Genomic DNA, 14,313 nt, shown 5'->3' with positions numbered 1-14,313 from the left:
AATAAATAAAGAATACTTGTTATCGTACCTATCTCTTGATTTTAGTGGTATAAGATTTGCAGTCAGGATTTCAGATTCTTTTAAAATTTCACTTGGAATATCATGAGTGTCATCATCTTCAAGCATTTTTGAAAATTCGGAATGCGCTAATCAACAATAAATAATTTAATAAAAATGGTTGCAAATCGAATGCTGAATTAGTTTGATTCGAAATTCGAACTGAAATAATGGCGACTTCAGATGAAGAAAGTTGACACTCGCCCGATCTAGCGGATGACTTATTAACTATGGACTTTCATGATAGCGGCTGGAAAGAGTACTCTTCCGGCCTAGGCCAGAAAGAAACCTGTTTCTTACATCAGATGAGAGTCGTCTGATCAGATCTTTCAGAGACAAGGTCTCTAGACAGACAACAAGGTCTTTCAGATCTATGTAGGGACTGGAAAACAGCTGCTTTCGGTGCAGTGTTACAAAAAATAATTGATAATAATACGTTTCGAGGGAAAAAATTGGGAAGCATCGGGATTCGAGCCGAGGAACCATTGCTCTGTAAGCTAGCGTTTTACCGTTGCGCTACATGGCCGTTCAAAAATGATAGTCTTGTAACAGCATTATAACTTCCTCATAAAAAAACACACTTTGGGTTGTAACAATGTAGCTTCATGTACGGTAGCATAGATGAATTTGAACATTAATTCTGAAAAATCTAGAAGAAAAATTGAAATTTGGGCTTCCAGGTGCACGAGATTGATATTTTTAGAATCTATGTTCAAAATTTGGTTCTAAGATCTAAATCATTCCCGTTTTTCCGGTATGCAATCCACAAGTTGACATGTTTCGATGCGAACAAACGAACAAACTCAACTCTACTCACTCTTTTTATATAGATATACTCACATGTACATTCTTCAAGTACAGATTTCATATAACTACTAAACAGCTACTCTCTTTCGAAGAAATATCAACTCAAGACGCATCCAGATTGTATACACTTAATAGCTATAAATCATTCCTGAATGATTTCTCGTTATTTATTTTTACTTCTCCAATAGAGTAATTAAGTGTATAATAATATACTAATTCATTTATTTTTTGAAATACCATGTGGTTCAGTTCGACATTATTTAAAAATTATTATAACTCAAGCATTTTGATCACAGTCTGCATGATATTATAATAGAGTACTCTATTATATCATTAGTCTACTCGCAAATAACTAGCAGACAGCCTAATTTTCTAACCTCAAAATATTTTTCAAATTGTAGAGAAGTGAGAATCAAATTATTATTAAGTTAGCAGTTTGCTAAATTTTTAGAATTCATATAATATCATTGATTCAAAATGATAGTATGATTTAAAATTTGTCTCAACATCAGATTAATAGCCATGATTTTCAGTTCGTTAGCTCGTACTTGTCGGCAATTTCATTACCCACTACAGCAGATTTCCAAACCATTTGTAAAAGAATTAAGTAGTGGAAAGGTATATTTAATTTTTAATTCAATAATCTTTTTAAAAAAATACTACTCAGCTCTTCATATAAAATTTAATTTTTTCCATCAACTGTCTTGAGAAAATCATTCCAAAGTTACTGAAATAATGATAAATGATAATCTATTCATGCATAAAAAATGTTAATATTGTTCTATAAAATTCAGTGTGGATTGTATCTAATATATGAGCTGAACAAACTTGACGAATTGTTTTCGCTTTTCAACAAAATGCATTGTTTCTTAACTTATACTATTTTTTTGTGTTCCTCATAAGATAAAGTACATCCTTTTAACATGAAGAAATTGTCCGTCGCGTTCATTTCGCTCTTTTATAGTGACCTTCAGAGGGACAGTTCCTTATCTGGTGTACGTATTATCAATATTGAAAATATCAAATGTAGCATCATTAGCTATGTGTGATATACACTGTATTTAAATAATGTCAAATTATTGTTTTTTAAACGCAAAAACTAACCTACCCTTTTACTTTTAAAACATTACCAAATAGAACGTTTCAGGTTCTAAACATATGTGTGATTTGATAATATTTTGATAAACTAACAATTATAATAGATTTGCCAGATACGGAACTGTGCCCGCCTTGGTTTGTGATCACCACATTGGATGCGTATATTTGCAGATGAGAAACAAAAATCTAGAAATAGCATAGAAAGCATGCATCTTCCGTTTAGTGTAAGCTTCTGAATAATGCAAGTCACACGGTGTTTAAATGGCACTTTTCAGATTTTGTTTTTTGGCATATGCACTCAACGAGCACTTGCACATGTATGCATTCAATGTGATCACATCCTTAGGGTAGGCAAACGCCAGTTAGTCAAGATAAGACTAGTCACGATTAGTCACAAGAAGCGTGTTCCGAGATTGAATGTATATGTTATGAAATTTATTGCGGCAGCTGAATAAGAAGTGTTGGCTACTATATTGCTTTTACGATTCATATCTAATGAATCATCAAATATAATAAATTATGTGCTCTAGCCGCGGTGGCTCTAACCACGCGTTTCGAGAAACCGCTAAGGAACGGTAGCATCTTTAGGTCCCAAATATGCGGGTATATTGGTCTTGCTGAATTTATTCGGTCGTTAACCGGATGCATTGTGCATTGTCTCTTTTGGGGTGAACTATACAAGGGCAATAGGCGCTATCCATGGGGGCTCATGCATTCTGCAGACGCGTAAAATGAATGCAGTGTGTCTAGGACGTCCGTATAATTGAGGCCCTTAGGTATTAGATGATAAACTATCTTCAGAGTTGGTGAAAATTATAGAAACAGCTTGATATTTTTTTAAAAGGATAATTTAACAGTAGGTTTCATTGGGGATTCTATTCTATGGTAATATCTAGTCCTATAATAATTAAGAATTGACACTATCAACAAAATAGTTTTATTTGTCAGATTTCTAATGTAGCCTACTCGTATTTTCGTATGATTTATTAGTATACTTAATTGTGACTATCTTTGAAACTCAAATATGGCAGACCAAAATTTTGAAATGGCAGAAAAGTAGGTTTATTAATTCGATTTTAATGTACGTACTGAATGAATAGTTTTGTTGAATATAACTTAAACCAGCACAAATTATGGTATTTTTGGATAAAATTGAACTTTCGACAGTAAAAAGGTAACCTATTTTTTCGGACATTTTATTCATTATTAAAATTTGGAAACAGAATTGTTTTGGGCCATGCCTGTTGTTCTTTCCCGATCTTATTTATATGATTTGTAATCGGAAGCCACAGAAAATAGTATGAATTTTGCATTACACCTTGGCTTACTTTAGATAATCTAAGTAAGTAAATCTATAGTAGGCTATGATTACACAGATTTGTCCAAGTATTTTTTGTTCAAGCAGTTTTTGAATTTTTTCTAGGTATTTCTACCGAACAAACAACTAACATGCAGTATCAGTATTTTCAAAAGAACAGAACCGCAAAATGATGATGAACAAATTTATAAGGGAGAGCTGAATAGAAACATCTTCAGAGTGAAGGCATTCTCGTTGATATCCAGTGGTGTTGGTCTGGGATATTTGCCGATTACCATTTATAAAGTAATGAATGATGAAATCAGCATGCTTACAGTGGTGATGACGGGGTCAATTATTGGGTTTTTCACATTTGGCACGCCTATTCTTTTGCATTTGTTGGCAAAAAGGTATGTGACCGCTGTTTCCTACTCAAAAGAGACTGACAGCTACGTCGCCAAAACTTACTCATTTTTCTTGACTGATAATGTTGTAAGTACTATGTTTCATACATAATTATTTTAGCAGCCTATACATATTTGTATCAATTTGCCATATAAAAACATGATTTAATATTCATAAAAACAAAAACCCAGAAGATATTAGATTATCAAATTAAAACGAACTCTTTAAACTATATGCTTAATGGTAACAAATCAAATTTTTGACCGCTATGAAAAGCTTTATATCTAAAAGCTTAGATATGTCAGACTTTGGTGTTCAGATAAGGCTGGCCATGACTAAGCAGTATTTGAACGTATTCTTTTATCTGGGCGTCATTTGTGTTTCCAGACTTGAGTAAATAGAGCAAATAGACTTTAATTTTAAAGCATAACGTAAATATATATTCGCAATCAGACAGATTGAAGAAAATCTCAATTTCATGAAACTAAAAATATCTTACTTTGTCATTGTACAGTCTCTCCACTCATATGGCATCTTAGCATGGCCTACCGCACTCATCTGAAAAGACTAGAAATCATAAATAAATACGTGAAGCTGGTTTTTGCAGGTTTCAAAGATATCCATCATGTTTGATATTTCAGGAAATTAAAATTTTACCGTCTTCGTCATTTTCACAATCTTATAACAAAAGTTATGCAGCCACATTTGCTTCAGCACTTCCTTTACTTAGCTTACTGTAGGTCAGGTGATTTACTGTAATTATCGAAGATTATTTCCAAAAATCTTTTCTTTTCAATTTGGATTAGGATTTAATGTTTAAAAGCACATTTGCACACTATAGTGAGGTCCACGTTATAATGTCAGTGGATAAAGATAGAAGAATAGCGATGCCGATTCTCTGCATTAATTAATCATATTTCTACACTGTCAAAAACATAACTGGCACCGTTGTGGACCTAGAAAAGGATAGTACCACCGGCTTTGTCGAATGATAGACAAGGATAGCAAAACCAAAGTTGATCAAATACTGTCATTATAACGTGGACCTCACTACGGTCCTCACTATCAGTTGTCAGTTGGCTCTTGACAAAGTCGGACGTTTAGAGATTGTGCTCGTCTTATCATTTTTATTCAGCCTGTTTTATTTCGTCTATGAGTTGTAGAGTATAGTAGAACGAGTCATCTTCAGCCGTACTTAAAACTATTTCAAATTAATTTGCGGATTGATCAATACAGTTAATATCTATTTTTCAAATTGAGTGCGTGCTCCGTATGTGATTTATTGGTGGAAAGGTCCGGGAAATCGAGTATTGCTTGTGCCGAATGCAAGTCTCTTTTCCACTCTAAATGCATTAGTGGTGAAGTGGGTAAAGATTTAAGTGATGCTGAAATCAGGATGTTGACTAGCAGCTCGTGGAAGTGCAAAACGTGCAAGGAAAACTTGCGTAAGCAACGATGCGATTCAACGCCTGTGAAAAACACTGATCGGGTTTCCTCTGAGACTGTTACGGGTATGTCTATTGACTTGAAGACTTTCATTGATTTTAAAAAAGAATTATTAGCCGGTCAAGCTGTTCTTCAAGAGTCACTCAATTCGTGTCGTGCTAAACTGGATGAAAATTCAGGTTTATTGGCCAAGCAGGAGGAACTGATCGCGAACCAGCAAACAATTATAGAACTTTTGCGTAGTGAAGTTGCAACACTCAAGAAGAGACTAAGTGATGAAGAAATGAGGAACGACAATTTAGAACAGTACGGTTGTAAGAATACGGTTGAGCTACACGGTATTCCGTTGGTGAAGGATGAGGTGACGAGTGAACTAGTGGTGAAAACATGCGAGGCCGTCGGCATGCATGTCACAGCTGAGGCGATTGACTGCTGTCACCGACTACCTGTGAGGGGACCACGTAAGGAGACGCCTCCCATCATTGTCAAGTTCATAAGTCGTACACATACACACGCACTGTTGGATGGCCGAAAAAAGGTAAAGAACCTGTCTACTCGTCACATTGGACTGAAAGGTGAGCTGCGACAGATTTATATAAATTTGTCATTGACTGCAAAACGTAGAAAGCTTTTTGCTGAGGCTAGGAAACTGCAGAGACAATTTGGCTACAAATATGTTTGGGTGGACCGATCCGGAACAGTAAAAATAAGAGTGGTTCCTGAGGGCCAAATCTATGTGATCAATACTGAAGAAGACATCAAAGCTGTTCCCGCTACGTCTAAATGTTAAATTATTTTGATCACCTTTTTCGTAGTTCAAGTTGACTAGTTTTTTCTATCTATTATATAGTAGCTAACCGGTACTTATTTATTACGTAATTTAATTTTCTCTTTAAAACATTCTCATTAACTCTTTCAATTCTTTGTGAAGCTTGCAGATTGAATATTGAGGAATACGGATTCACTAATGCTTATATAAAAATGTTTTTATATTTTTTTATATTTAAACTTGTGGCCTAATGACTTAGGTAAATTAATTGTATTATTTTTAAACGTGTTCTCTTTTGTGATCATAGTGATTCTGAAGTTATGGGTTATTTTAATTTTTATCTTGAATTCTATTTTAATTTTGAAAGTAGTTTTATTTCTAATTTTGTTTTGATTTTGCTCGGCATATTGGGCTCTGTAATTAATTTGTGCCGTATGTTACATAATTGAATTTGAAATGGAACCTTTGAATTTTAAATTGATTATTTGAGTTTGATTGATCGATTTTTCGAGCTGAATTAACACAGAATATTTTTTTATCTTTGTTTCTTAATTACTTACCACTGCTATAGATTTTTCAAATTCAATTTCAAGTTTTTTTTTCTCTTTTGTTAACAACAGTAGTTTTTTCTAGTTTAAGACCAGTAATAGATAATCACATTCGGAAGTATCGTTCAGCTGAAACCACAATATTTCATTCAATATCATAACGGTACCAAGCCTGTATCAGTTTGTGTGACAGATAAACCCATTTTATCGGTATCTTATCGTTAGGTATCCGTCTACCTGAAATACTTTTAATCCTTTTCATTTTTGTGCGGCTGAAGGTGACGCTAGTATTATTTTTTTTTCTTTTTTCTTATCTCTTCACTTATTCATTTGCTTTTACTTTTTATCATAATATATGTCTTTCAATCACTCTTTGTCTGTATACTACCAAAATGTTCGGGGACTTCGTACAAAGGTCCTTAATTTCTATAATTCACTTTTAAATGCAGATTACGATTTGATAATATTGACTGAGACTTGGCTGCACAGTGGCATAATCAGCAGTGAAGTTTTCGACGATCGCTATGCTGTCTATCGGAGTGATAGGGGCGGGGGTGATGGCTGTCAGAGGGGAGGTGGAGTTCTTATCGCAGTAAGAAGGTCATTACAATCTGAGCTCTGTATTGAGCTTTGTCAGAATGATAATTTTTGTTTTTATTCCGTAGGGATAAGACTAAAATTGAGCTCAACCTATTATCACATAAATGCTGTTTACATTCCACCGTCAACTCCATCGAATATTTTTCTTGGCTACTGTGAATATATTGAATCTTTAAATGGCATTCTCAGTGGGAATTTAATGATAGTTGGAGATTTCAATTTACCTGAAAATAACAATAATACTTATGATCTCTCTTCTGGTTCACCTAAAGCAAAATTTCTTTATCGTTTCATGTCATTCTATGATCTAGTATCATATAACACAGTGCAAAATGAGCTTGGTAGAACTCTGGATTTAGTGTTGAGTAACTTTCCAGTAAAAGTAATGAAGAGCGATGATCCACTTGTCCCTGAAGATGGTTATCACCCTGCGTTATGTGTGGATGCCTCATACTCAGTGACGGCGTCAGGGCTAAATTCAAGCCACCCACCTGAATTTCATTATGAATATCATAAAGGAGATTTTCTCGGTCTCTATCTTAGTCTCCGTGATTGCAGTTGGGATTCCGTTTTTTGTAGTGGTGACGTTGACTCTGCTTTTTAAAGTTTTATAAAATCATTTCAATGAGTTCATTCCTAAGAGGAGGGTGATTTTTTCAAATAATAAGTATCCTCCTTGGTTCACACATGATATCATATCTGATTTGAAATTGAAGAATAAGTGTTCAAGAAAGAGAAGAACTTCACCCTATCATGATATGTAACAATAAATATTGTTACAGTTGTGAGTGATGAGAATTATGCGAATTAGCCTGAGAAGTTAGCCTGTTGTGAAAATGGATTTTGCTGTTTTGCTTTTCGGCGTTGTGTTGTGTTGACTCTGTAAGTGTGTGCGTAGAAGCTATGATCCTAAGAATAACATCAATTTTCCTGGAGCAACAGCTTAGTTCATGACCCTTGCTTTTCTGCGTTGTGTAGCGTCGACTCTATAGGTGTGTGTGTAGAAGTTGTGGTACTGGGAAGATCAACGATTTTCCTAGAATATCAGTCTGGTTCACGACCTTATAAGGCAAGGAATTTATAGCTGTCAAGGAAAAATAGCTTTCACTTGGTGGGAGAATGTATCTTAAATTGTAGTTGTAACGTTCCTTTCTATTGGTGGAAATTTTTCTAGAGAATAGTGGCTACCAATCACAGTTGGCGTTGGTTGGCTTCCCATCTAGTGAGGCCGTTTGCAGCTGTCCACGGCAATACGAGAAAAGCGAAGTGCATCCACTCAGCATCTGGCCTCCGTCATAAGCAGTACAAAATGTAGTCTGATCAATATTTTGTGTTAATCATGGCTTCCATGCCAGCTTTAGGCCTTTTTAGTATTGGCTCTGGAACCGTTTGTTCCAGTAGCGTTTTTAGTTTTTTTCCGCCTCAGTAGTTGCTTTAATTGAGAAGAGAGAGAGTATCAAATTGTCACCTCACAATGGAGATTTTCCTCCTATAACCGCTACTAAAGGTACGTCATAGATTATAATATAATTAAGGAAATGATTATCGATGAAAGCTTCCATCAGAGTGTTAAATTTGTTGTGATAGATACATTTGAGTGTAATATGTAGAAATGTAGAGTACCATTCAGAAGAAGGAATTGAGAATGATATTTTTGATTTTAAATTATTTTTGAAGAGGAAGCTATTAACCTAAATTTCAATTACTGTTGTTTAAATCCAAATTGACTGATGTTTATAGTATATTATTATGAGTTCTATCAGTATTTTTGTTATAGATTTTATTTGTCTTTTTGATTCTAATGAAAAGCTTTCTTGATTATTTAGGAAACACCTATCATGTAATTTATTCTTTTAAATTACACCAAAAATGTAATTTACGTAAGAGAACTGACTAAACTAACAACAATACTCGGAATACCTTGTTATGAAAAGTAATTCAATCAACCTGTGAATTATGTAGGCCTATTATGGAATAACTATGTACTCATCGCTTTGTGTATAGGCATAACCCTGATTACAAATAAATTCTATTCTATTAAATCAAGAGATTGAAGTAGGTAATGTCTATTTATGTTTTAAAGTAATAAGTATTGATTTGAGTTTTATATAACCTAAAATAGGTTGATTTTATTATATAACTGAAGTTAAGTTAATTTGTATTATCCTAGTTTATTTTTTTCATTCTAACAGCGGTGTAAGTACGGGAACATCAAGTATGGGATCAACGTACGAATCCATCAATTTACAGGTTCATGAACGTGTGTCTTTAAGCCGCTGAGACGCCTCTGAATCGATGGCCATCCTAGAAGCCAGTGTGTTCGTATAAGAAGCCTTATACGCACACACTGGCTTCTAGGACGGCCATCGATTCAGAGGCGTCTCAGCGGCTTAAAGACACACGTTCATGAACCCGTAAATTGATGGATTCGTACGTTGATCCCATACTTGATGTTCCCGTACTTACACCGCTGTTAGAATGAAAAAAAATAAACTAGGATAATACAAATTAACTTAACTTCAGTTATATAATAAAATCAACCTATTTTAGGTTATATAAAACTCAAATCAATACTTATTACTTTAAAACATAAATAGACATTACCTACTTCAATCTCTTGATTTAATAGAATAGAATTTATTTGTAATCAGGGTTATGCCCTATACACAAAGCGATGAGTACATAGTTATTCCATAATAGGCCTACATAATTCACAGGTTGATTGAATTACTTTTCATAACAAGGTATTCCGAGTATTGTTGTTAGTTTAGTCAGTTCTCTTACGTAAATTACATTTTTGGTGTAATTTAAAAGAATAAATTACATGATAGGTGTTTCCTAAATAATCAAGAAAGCTTTTCATTAGAATCAAAAAGACAAATAAAATCTATAACAAAAATACTGATAGAACTCATAATAATATACTATAAACATCAGTCAATTTGGATTTAAACAACAGTAATTGAAATTTAGGTTAATAGCTTCCTCTTCAAAAATAATTTAAAATCAAAAATATCATTCTCAATTCCTTCTTCTGAATGGTACTCTACATTTCTACATATTACACTCAAATGTATCTATCACAACAAATTTAACACTCTGATGGAAGCTTTCATCGATAATCATTTCCTTATTATATTATAATCTATGACGTACCTTTAGTAGCGGTTATAGGAGGAAAATCTCCATTGTGAGGTGACAATTTGATACTCTCTCTCTTCTCAATTAAAGCAACTACTGAGGCGGAAAAAAACTAAAAACGCTACTGGAACAAACGGTTCCAGAGCCAATACTAAAAAGGCCTAAAGCTGGCATGGAAGCCATGATTAACACAAAATATTGATCAGACTACATTTTGTACTGCTTATGACGGAGGCCAGATGCTGAGTGGATGCACTTCGCTTTTCTCGTATTGCCGTGGACAGCTGCAAACGGCCTCACTAGATGGGAAGCCAACCAACGCCAACTGTGATTGGTAGCCACTATTCTCTAGAAAAATTTCCACCAATAGAAAGGAATGTTACAACTACAATTTAAGATACATTCTCCCACCAAGTGAAAGCTATTTTTCCTTGACAGCTATAAATTCCTTGCCTTATAAGGTCGTGAACCAGACTGATATTCTAGGAAAATCGTTGATCTTCCCAGTACCACAACTTCTACACACACACCTATAGAGTCGACGCTACACAACGCAGAAAAGCAAGGGTCATGAACTAAGCTGTTGCTCCAGGAAAATTGATGTTATTCTTAGGATCATAGCTTCTACGCACACACTTACAGAGTCAACACAACACAACGCCGAAAAGCAAAACAGCAAAATCCATTTTCACAACAGGCTAACTTCTCAGGCTAATTCGCATAATTCTCATCACTCACAATTGTAACAATATTTATTGATAATTTAATTATTTATAATTTATTGATAATTATTATAATTATTGATAATTATTAATATTGATAATTATTAATAATTAATATTGATAATTATTGATAATTTATTGATAATTTATTTATTGATATTTAAGATAATATATTTAAAACATTACTAGCATCTCTTAAAACTAGAATTTCAGCAGCCTATGAGGCATATTTAAGTAGAATTCAAAATAGTTTGCGAAATAATGTTAAAAATTTTTGGAAGTATGTGAATTCGAAAAGAAAAACTTCTTTTGTGGAGTTGACCATGACACTTGATGGAGAGTCCTATGTGGGGCAAATATCGTCGATGGGTTTTCTAAATATTTTAAATCTATTTATGAGGCTGATACACCTGATGCACAAGAGGGGGTTCCTGAGATGTCTGAGTGCTGCTCATTGTTGAATGGGGGTGTTGGGTCAGTCTCTTTTGATGACATCCTGTCTGCGATTAATGAGCTTAAGTCTGGCTGCTCTGAGGGTCCTGATGCGATTCCAACTTTTATTGTTAAAGGCTGTGTCGCAGTCTTGATAAAGCCATTGAAATTTATTTTTAATTTATCTTTGAGGACGGGTAAATTTCCTTCAAAATGGAAGGTGGCAAGGGTTTCTCCAGTTTTCAAATCTGGAAATAGAAATGATATAAAAAATTATAGGCCAATTTCTATTTTAAATTGTTTTTCTACAGTTTTTGAAAAAGTTATTCATTACATAATTTATGATCAGGGTCAGAGAATTATTTCACCCCAGCAGCATGGATTTTTACCTCGTCGCTCCACTGTTTCCAATCTTATGGTTTTTAGTAATGAAGTGTCACATGTTCTAGATGATGGAGGGCGTACTGATGTTATCTACACAGATTTATCAAAAGCCTTTGACACTATCAACCATAGACTTCTGATAAGAAAACTTAAAGTGTTGGGATTCTGCAATACTCTGGTTCATCTTGTTCAGAGCTACCTTCAAGCAAGAAAACAATATGTAAAAATTCAACAATATAAATCAGAATCCTTTGAGTGCACATCGGGGGTACCTCAGGGCTCTAACCTTGGGCCACTCCTTTTTATTTTATTCATCAATGATTTCCCATCTGTTATCAATAAATCAAAATGTCTTTTGTATGCAGATGATGTCAAGTTGTTCAAAGTAGTCAATGATCTGAGAGATTGTTATGATTTACAGATTGACGTTGACAATTTGTCCAAGTGGTGTGTTACAAATGAACTAAAAATAAATGTAGGAAAATGTAAATTCATGAGTTTTACTCGACAGTCTTCTCCTTTCATACATGTTTACCATATAAATGGTATACCATTAGAAAAGGTGGAATCGTTCAAGGATCTTGGAGTGGTTTTCAGTTCTGATTTTTCTTTCAATGCACATGTAGATTACATATCTAACAGAGCTAAGAGCTAATCAGCAGATGGGATTCATCTTGAGGACATGCTCACCCTTTGGAGACATAGTGCCTTTGGTACTGTTATACAAATCAATTGTAAGAAGCCTGATGGAATATGCTAGCGAAATTTGGAATCCATATTATAATGAACAGATTCAAATACTAGAACGAATGCAGAATAAATTCTTGAGATGTATTTATTATAAAAAGCACAATGTTTTCTGCCCGTTTGATTACCCTACCAATTCTTTAAGAAGTATGTTTGAAATTAAATCACTGAAAGTCAGACGTGACGTCAAATCTCTTCTTTTCCTTTATAATCTTTTAAATAACAAAATTGATTCTCCCTATCTGCTTTCAAAAATTAATATTTATATAAATACAATTGCTCGCCGTTCGACCTTTTCTTTTCATATCTCACGCTCCAGAACGGTGAGTCATTATAACTCTCCTCTGAATAGAGCACAGAGAATTTTCAATAGTTGTTCTCAGCGCTTGGATATCTTTTGGTTCTCCCCGTACAAATTCCGTAGGATGGCGTGCGATCTAGTCGATAATATTATGTGATTTGTCATTTCGTGATTTGCATTTCTTTCTTTCATTAATTTTATGTGGTAGTGATTCACAGACATTCTATTTTTCTTCTCATTGTAGGCTAAACTTGAATCAACAGACTTTTATTAAGTTTTGAAGTTCAGGGTTTAATTAATTACCTTTGCAATTTTCTCATTATAAATATTGATTTATTTGTTGTGATTTATTGATAATTATTGATTAATTGAATAATTATTTTTCAGGCCTATTGATTAATTTATTGTAGTTTATTGATGATTGATTAATTGAATACAGTAATTATTGATTTCAAGTTTTCTAAAATTGTTAAAATCTTATATTTAATTTCATTCTCATTCATTTGACATACTTTTGTTAGTATTTTTGATTCATTTAATTTCTATTTCTTATTATTTCACTTACATTACATTTCTTGTTTTTTTAACATTTCTTCATACTTAATTCTTAAAATACATTTTTGGATTGTATAGTGTATGATTGTAATGTGTGTAGGAGGCAAAATGGGTTTTTACCTGTTGCCTCCATGAATAAAATTATTATTATTATTATTAATTCTCACTATAAGCCATTGATAACTAATGTTCACTTGAATATTCAGTTTCTAGAATGTGTTTCAGTAGATAAAGAAAACATACTTTTATATGTGAACATACTTCAATTGTATGCTATAACACTATGTTATATATTTTTCTAAAATCTGCAAGAGCTGAGTTGGTGATGGACAAGTAAAATTTTAGAATGTTATGCAAGTATGCATATCATACAGTAATTACGTTTTATCATGAAATGTATGTTTTCAGCATCTTTCATACTTCTTTATGTAACAATCTAATATAAATAAATGTTTATTTCCCAAAAAAACTAAAACTACTTCATCAATTACAGAAAATATTAGATAGGCTAATATTAGCCTATCCTCTTTATCATTATCTTCTTTATCAATTACAGAAAATATTAGATAGTTTACAATATTATATACAATAGTTAGTTTTAGAAATTTCTCTTGTCTTCTACATGTTTAGTGTTTCCTTTGTGGAAATTGGTCTAATCCACAATATAAAATGTGTTTTATTGCTAAACCCTCTATAATATTTCTTATAAATTTAATATTTTTTCAGCTGAAATTCAAAGCGGACGAGGTGGTTATTCCAGAAACGCCGCCTTTCCTCACAAGTTTCTTAGTTCAAGGACACCCGTTGTTTGTTGATCCAAGCTCATTCACAGATGTCAACCATTATAAGAGGTTCATGAAATACGATGAGCCATTGGATTTGAAAATATTGAGTGAGATAAACGAGAAGAGAAAAATTAAGTAACTTAGTTGTTTGTTAACATTGTATTCGTTAAATTAAAGTTTTGTTATTTATGAAATTTATCATTTGATCCTAGGATGCCT

The 14,313-nt window shown here is 33.4% G+C and overlaps 1 protein-coding gene across 2 annotated transcripts; it reads left to right on the top strand.

Annotated features, from left to right (window-relative positions):
* The first annotated feature begins 1,187 nt into the window (after positions 1 to 1,187).
* On the top strand, positions 1,188 to 14,283 carry LOC111058718 (transmembrane protein 70 homolog, mitochondrial). Of its 2 annotated transcripts, none has more exons than XM_039430442.1 (3): positions 1,188 to 1,482; positions 3,386 to 3,751; positions 14,036 to 14,283. In XM_039430442.1, exons 1-3 carry the CDS (start codon positions 1,387 to 1,389, stop codon positions 14,231 to 14,233), a joined length of 660 nt encoding a protein of 219 aa, XP_039286376.1. In that variant the 5' UTR covers positions 1,188 to 1,386; the 3' UTR covers positions 14,234 to 14,283. The 2 variants fall into 2 exon arrangements, with proteins under 2 accessions (XP_039286376.1, XP_039286377.1); XM_039430443.1 differs by having other exon boundaries at positions 1,219 to 1,859; positions 14,036 to 14,281.
* Positions 14,284 to 14,313: the final 30 nt, after the last annotated feature.

The sequence above is a fragment of the Nilaparvata lugens genome, chromosome 6, assembly GCF_014356525.2.
Source record: "Nilaparvata lugens isolate BPH chromosome 6, ASM1435652v1, whole genome shotgun sequence".
In the NCBI taxonomy this organism is placed as follows: Eukaryota; Metazoa; Arthropoda; class Insecta; order Hemiptera; family Delphacidae; genus Nilaparvata; species Nilaparvata lugens.
Note: the sequence above shows the minus strand (reverse complement) of the source record. Positions and strands in the feature narration are given on the sequence as shown.

What these genes read in the sequence shown, in the direction of transcription:
- LOC111058718 (XM_039430442.1), top strand. Translation starts at nt 1,387, where the DNA reads ATGATTTTCAGTTCGTTAGCTCGTACTTGTCGGCAATTTCATTACCCA. An exon ending in AAGAATTAAGTAGTGGAAAG is followed by an intron (nt 1,483 to 3,385) that starts GTATATTTAATT and finishes AATTTTTTCTAG; the next exon opens with GTATTTCTACCGAACAAACA. An exon ending in TTTTCTTGACTGATAATGTT is followed by an intron (nt 3,752 to 14,035) that starts GTAAGTACTATG and finishes ATATTTTTTCAG; the next exon opens with CTGAAATTCAAAGCGGACGA.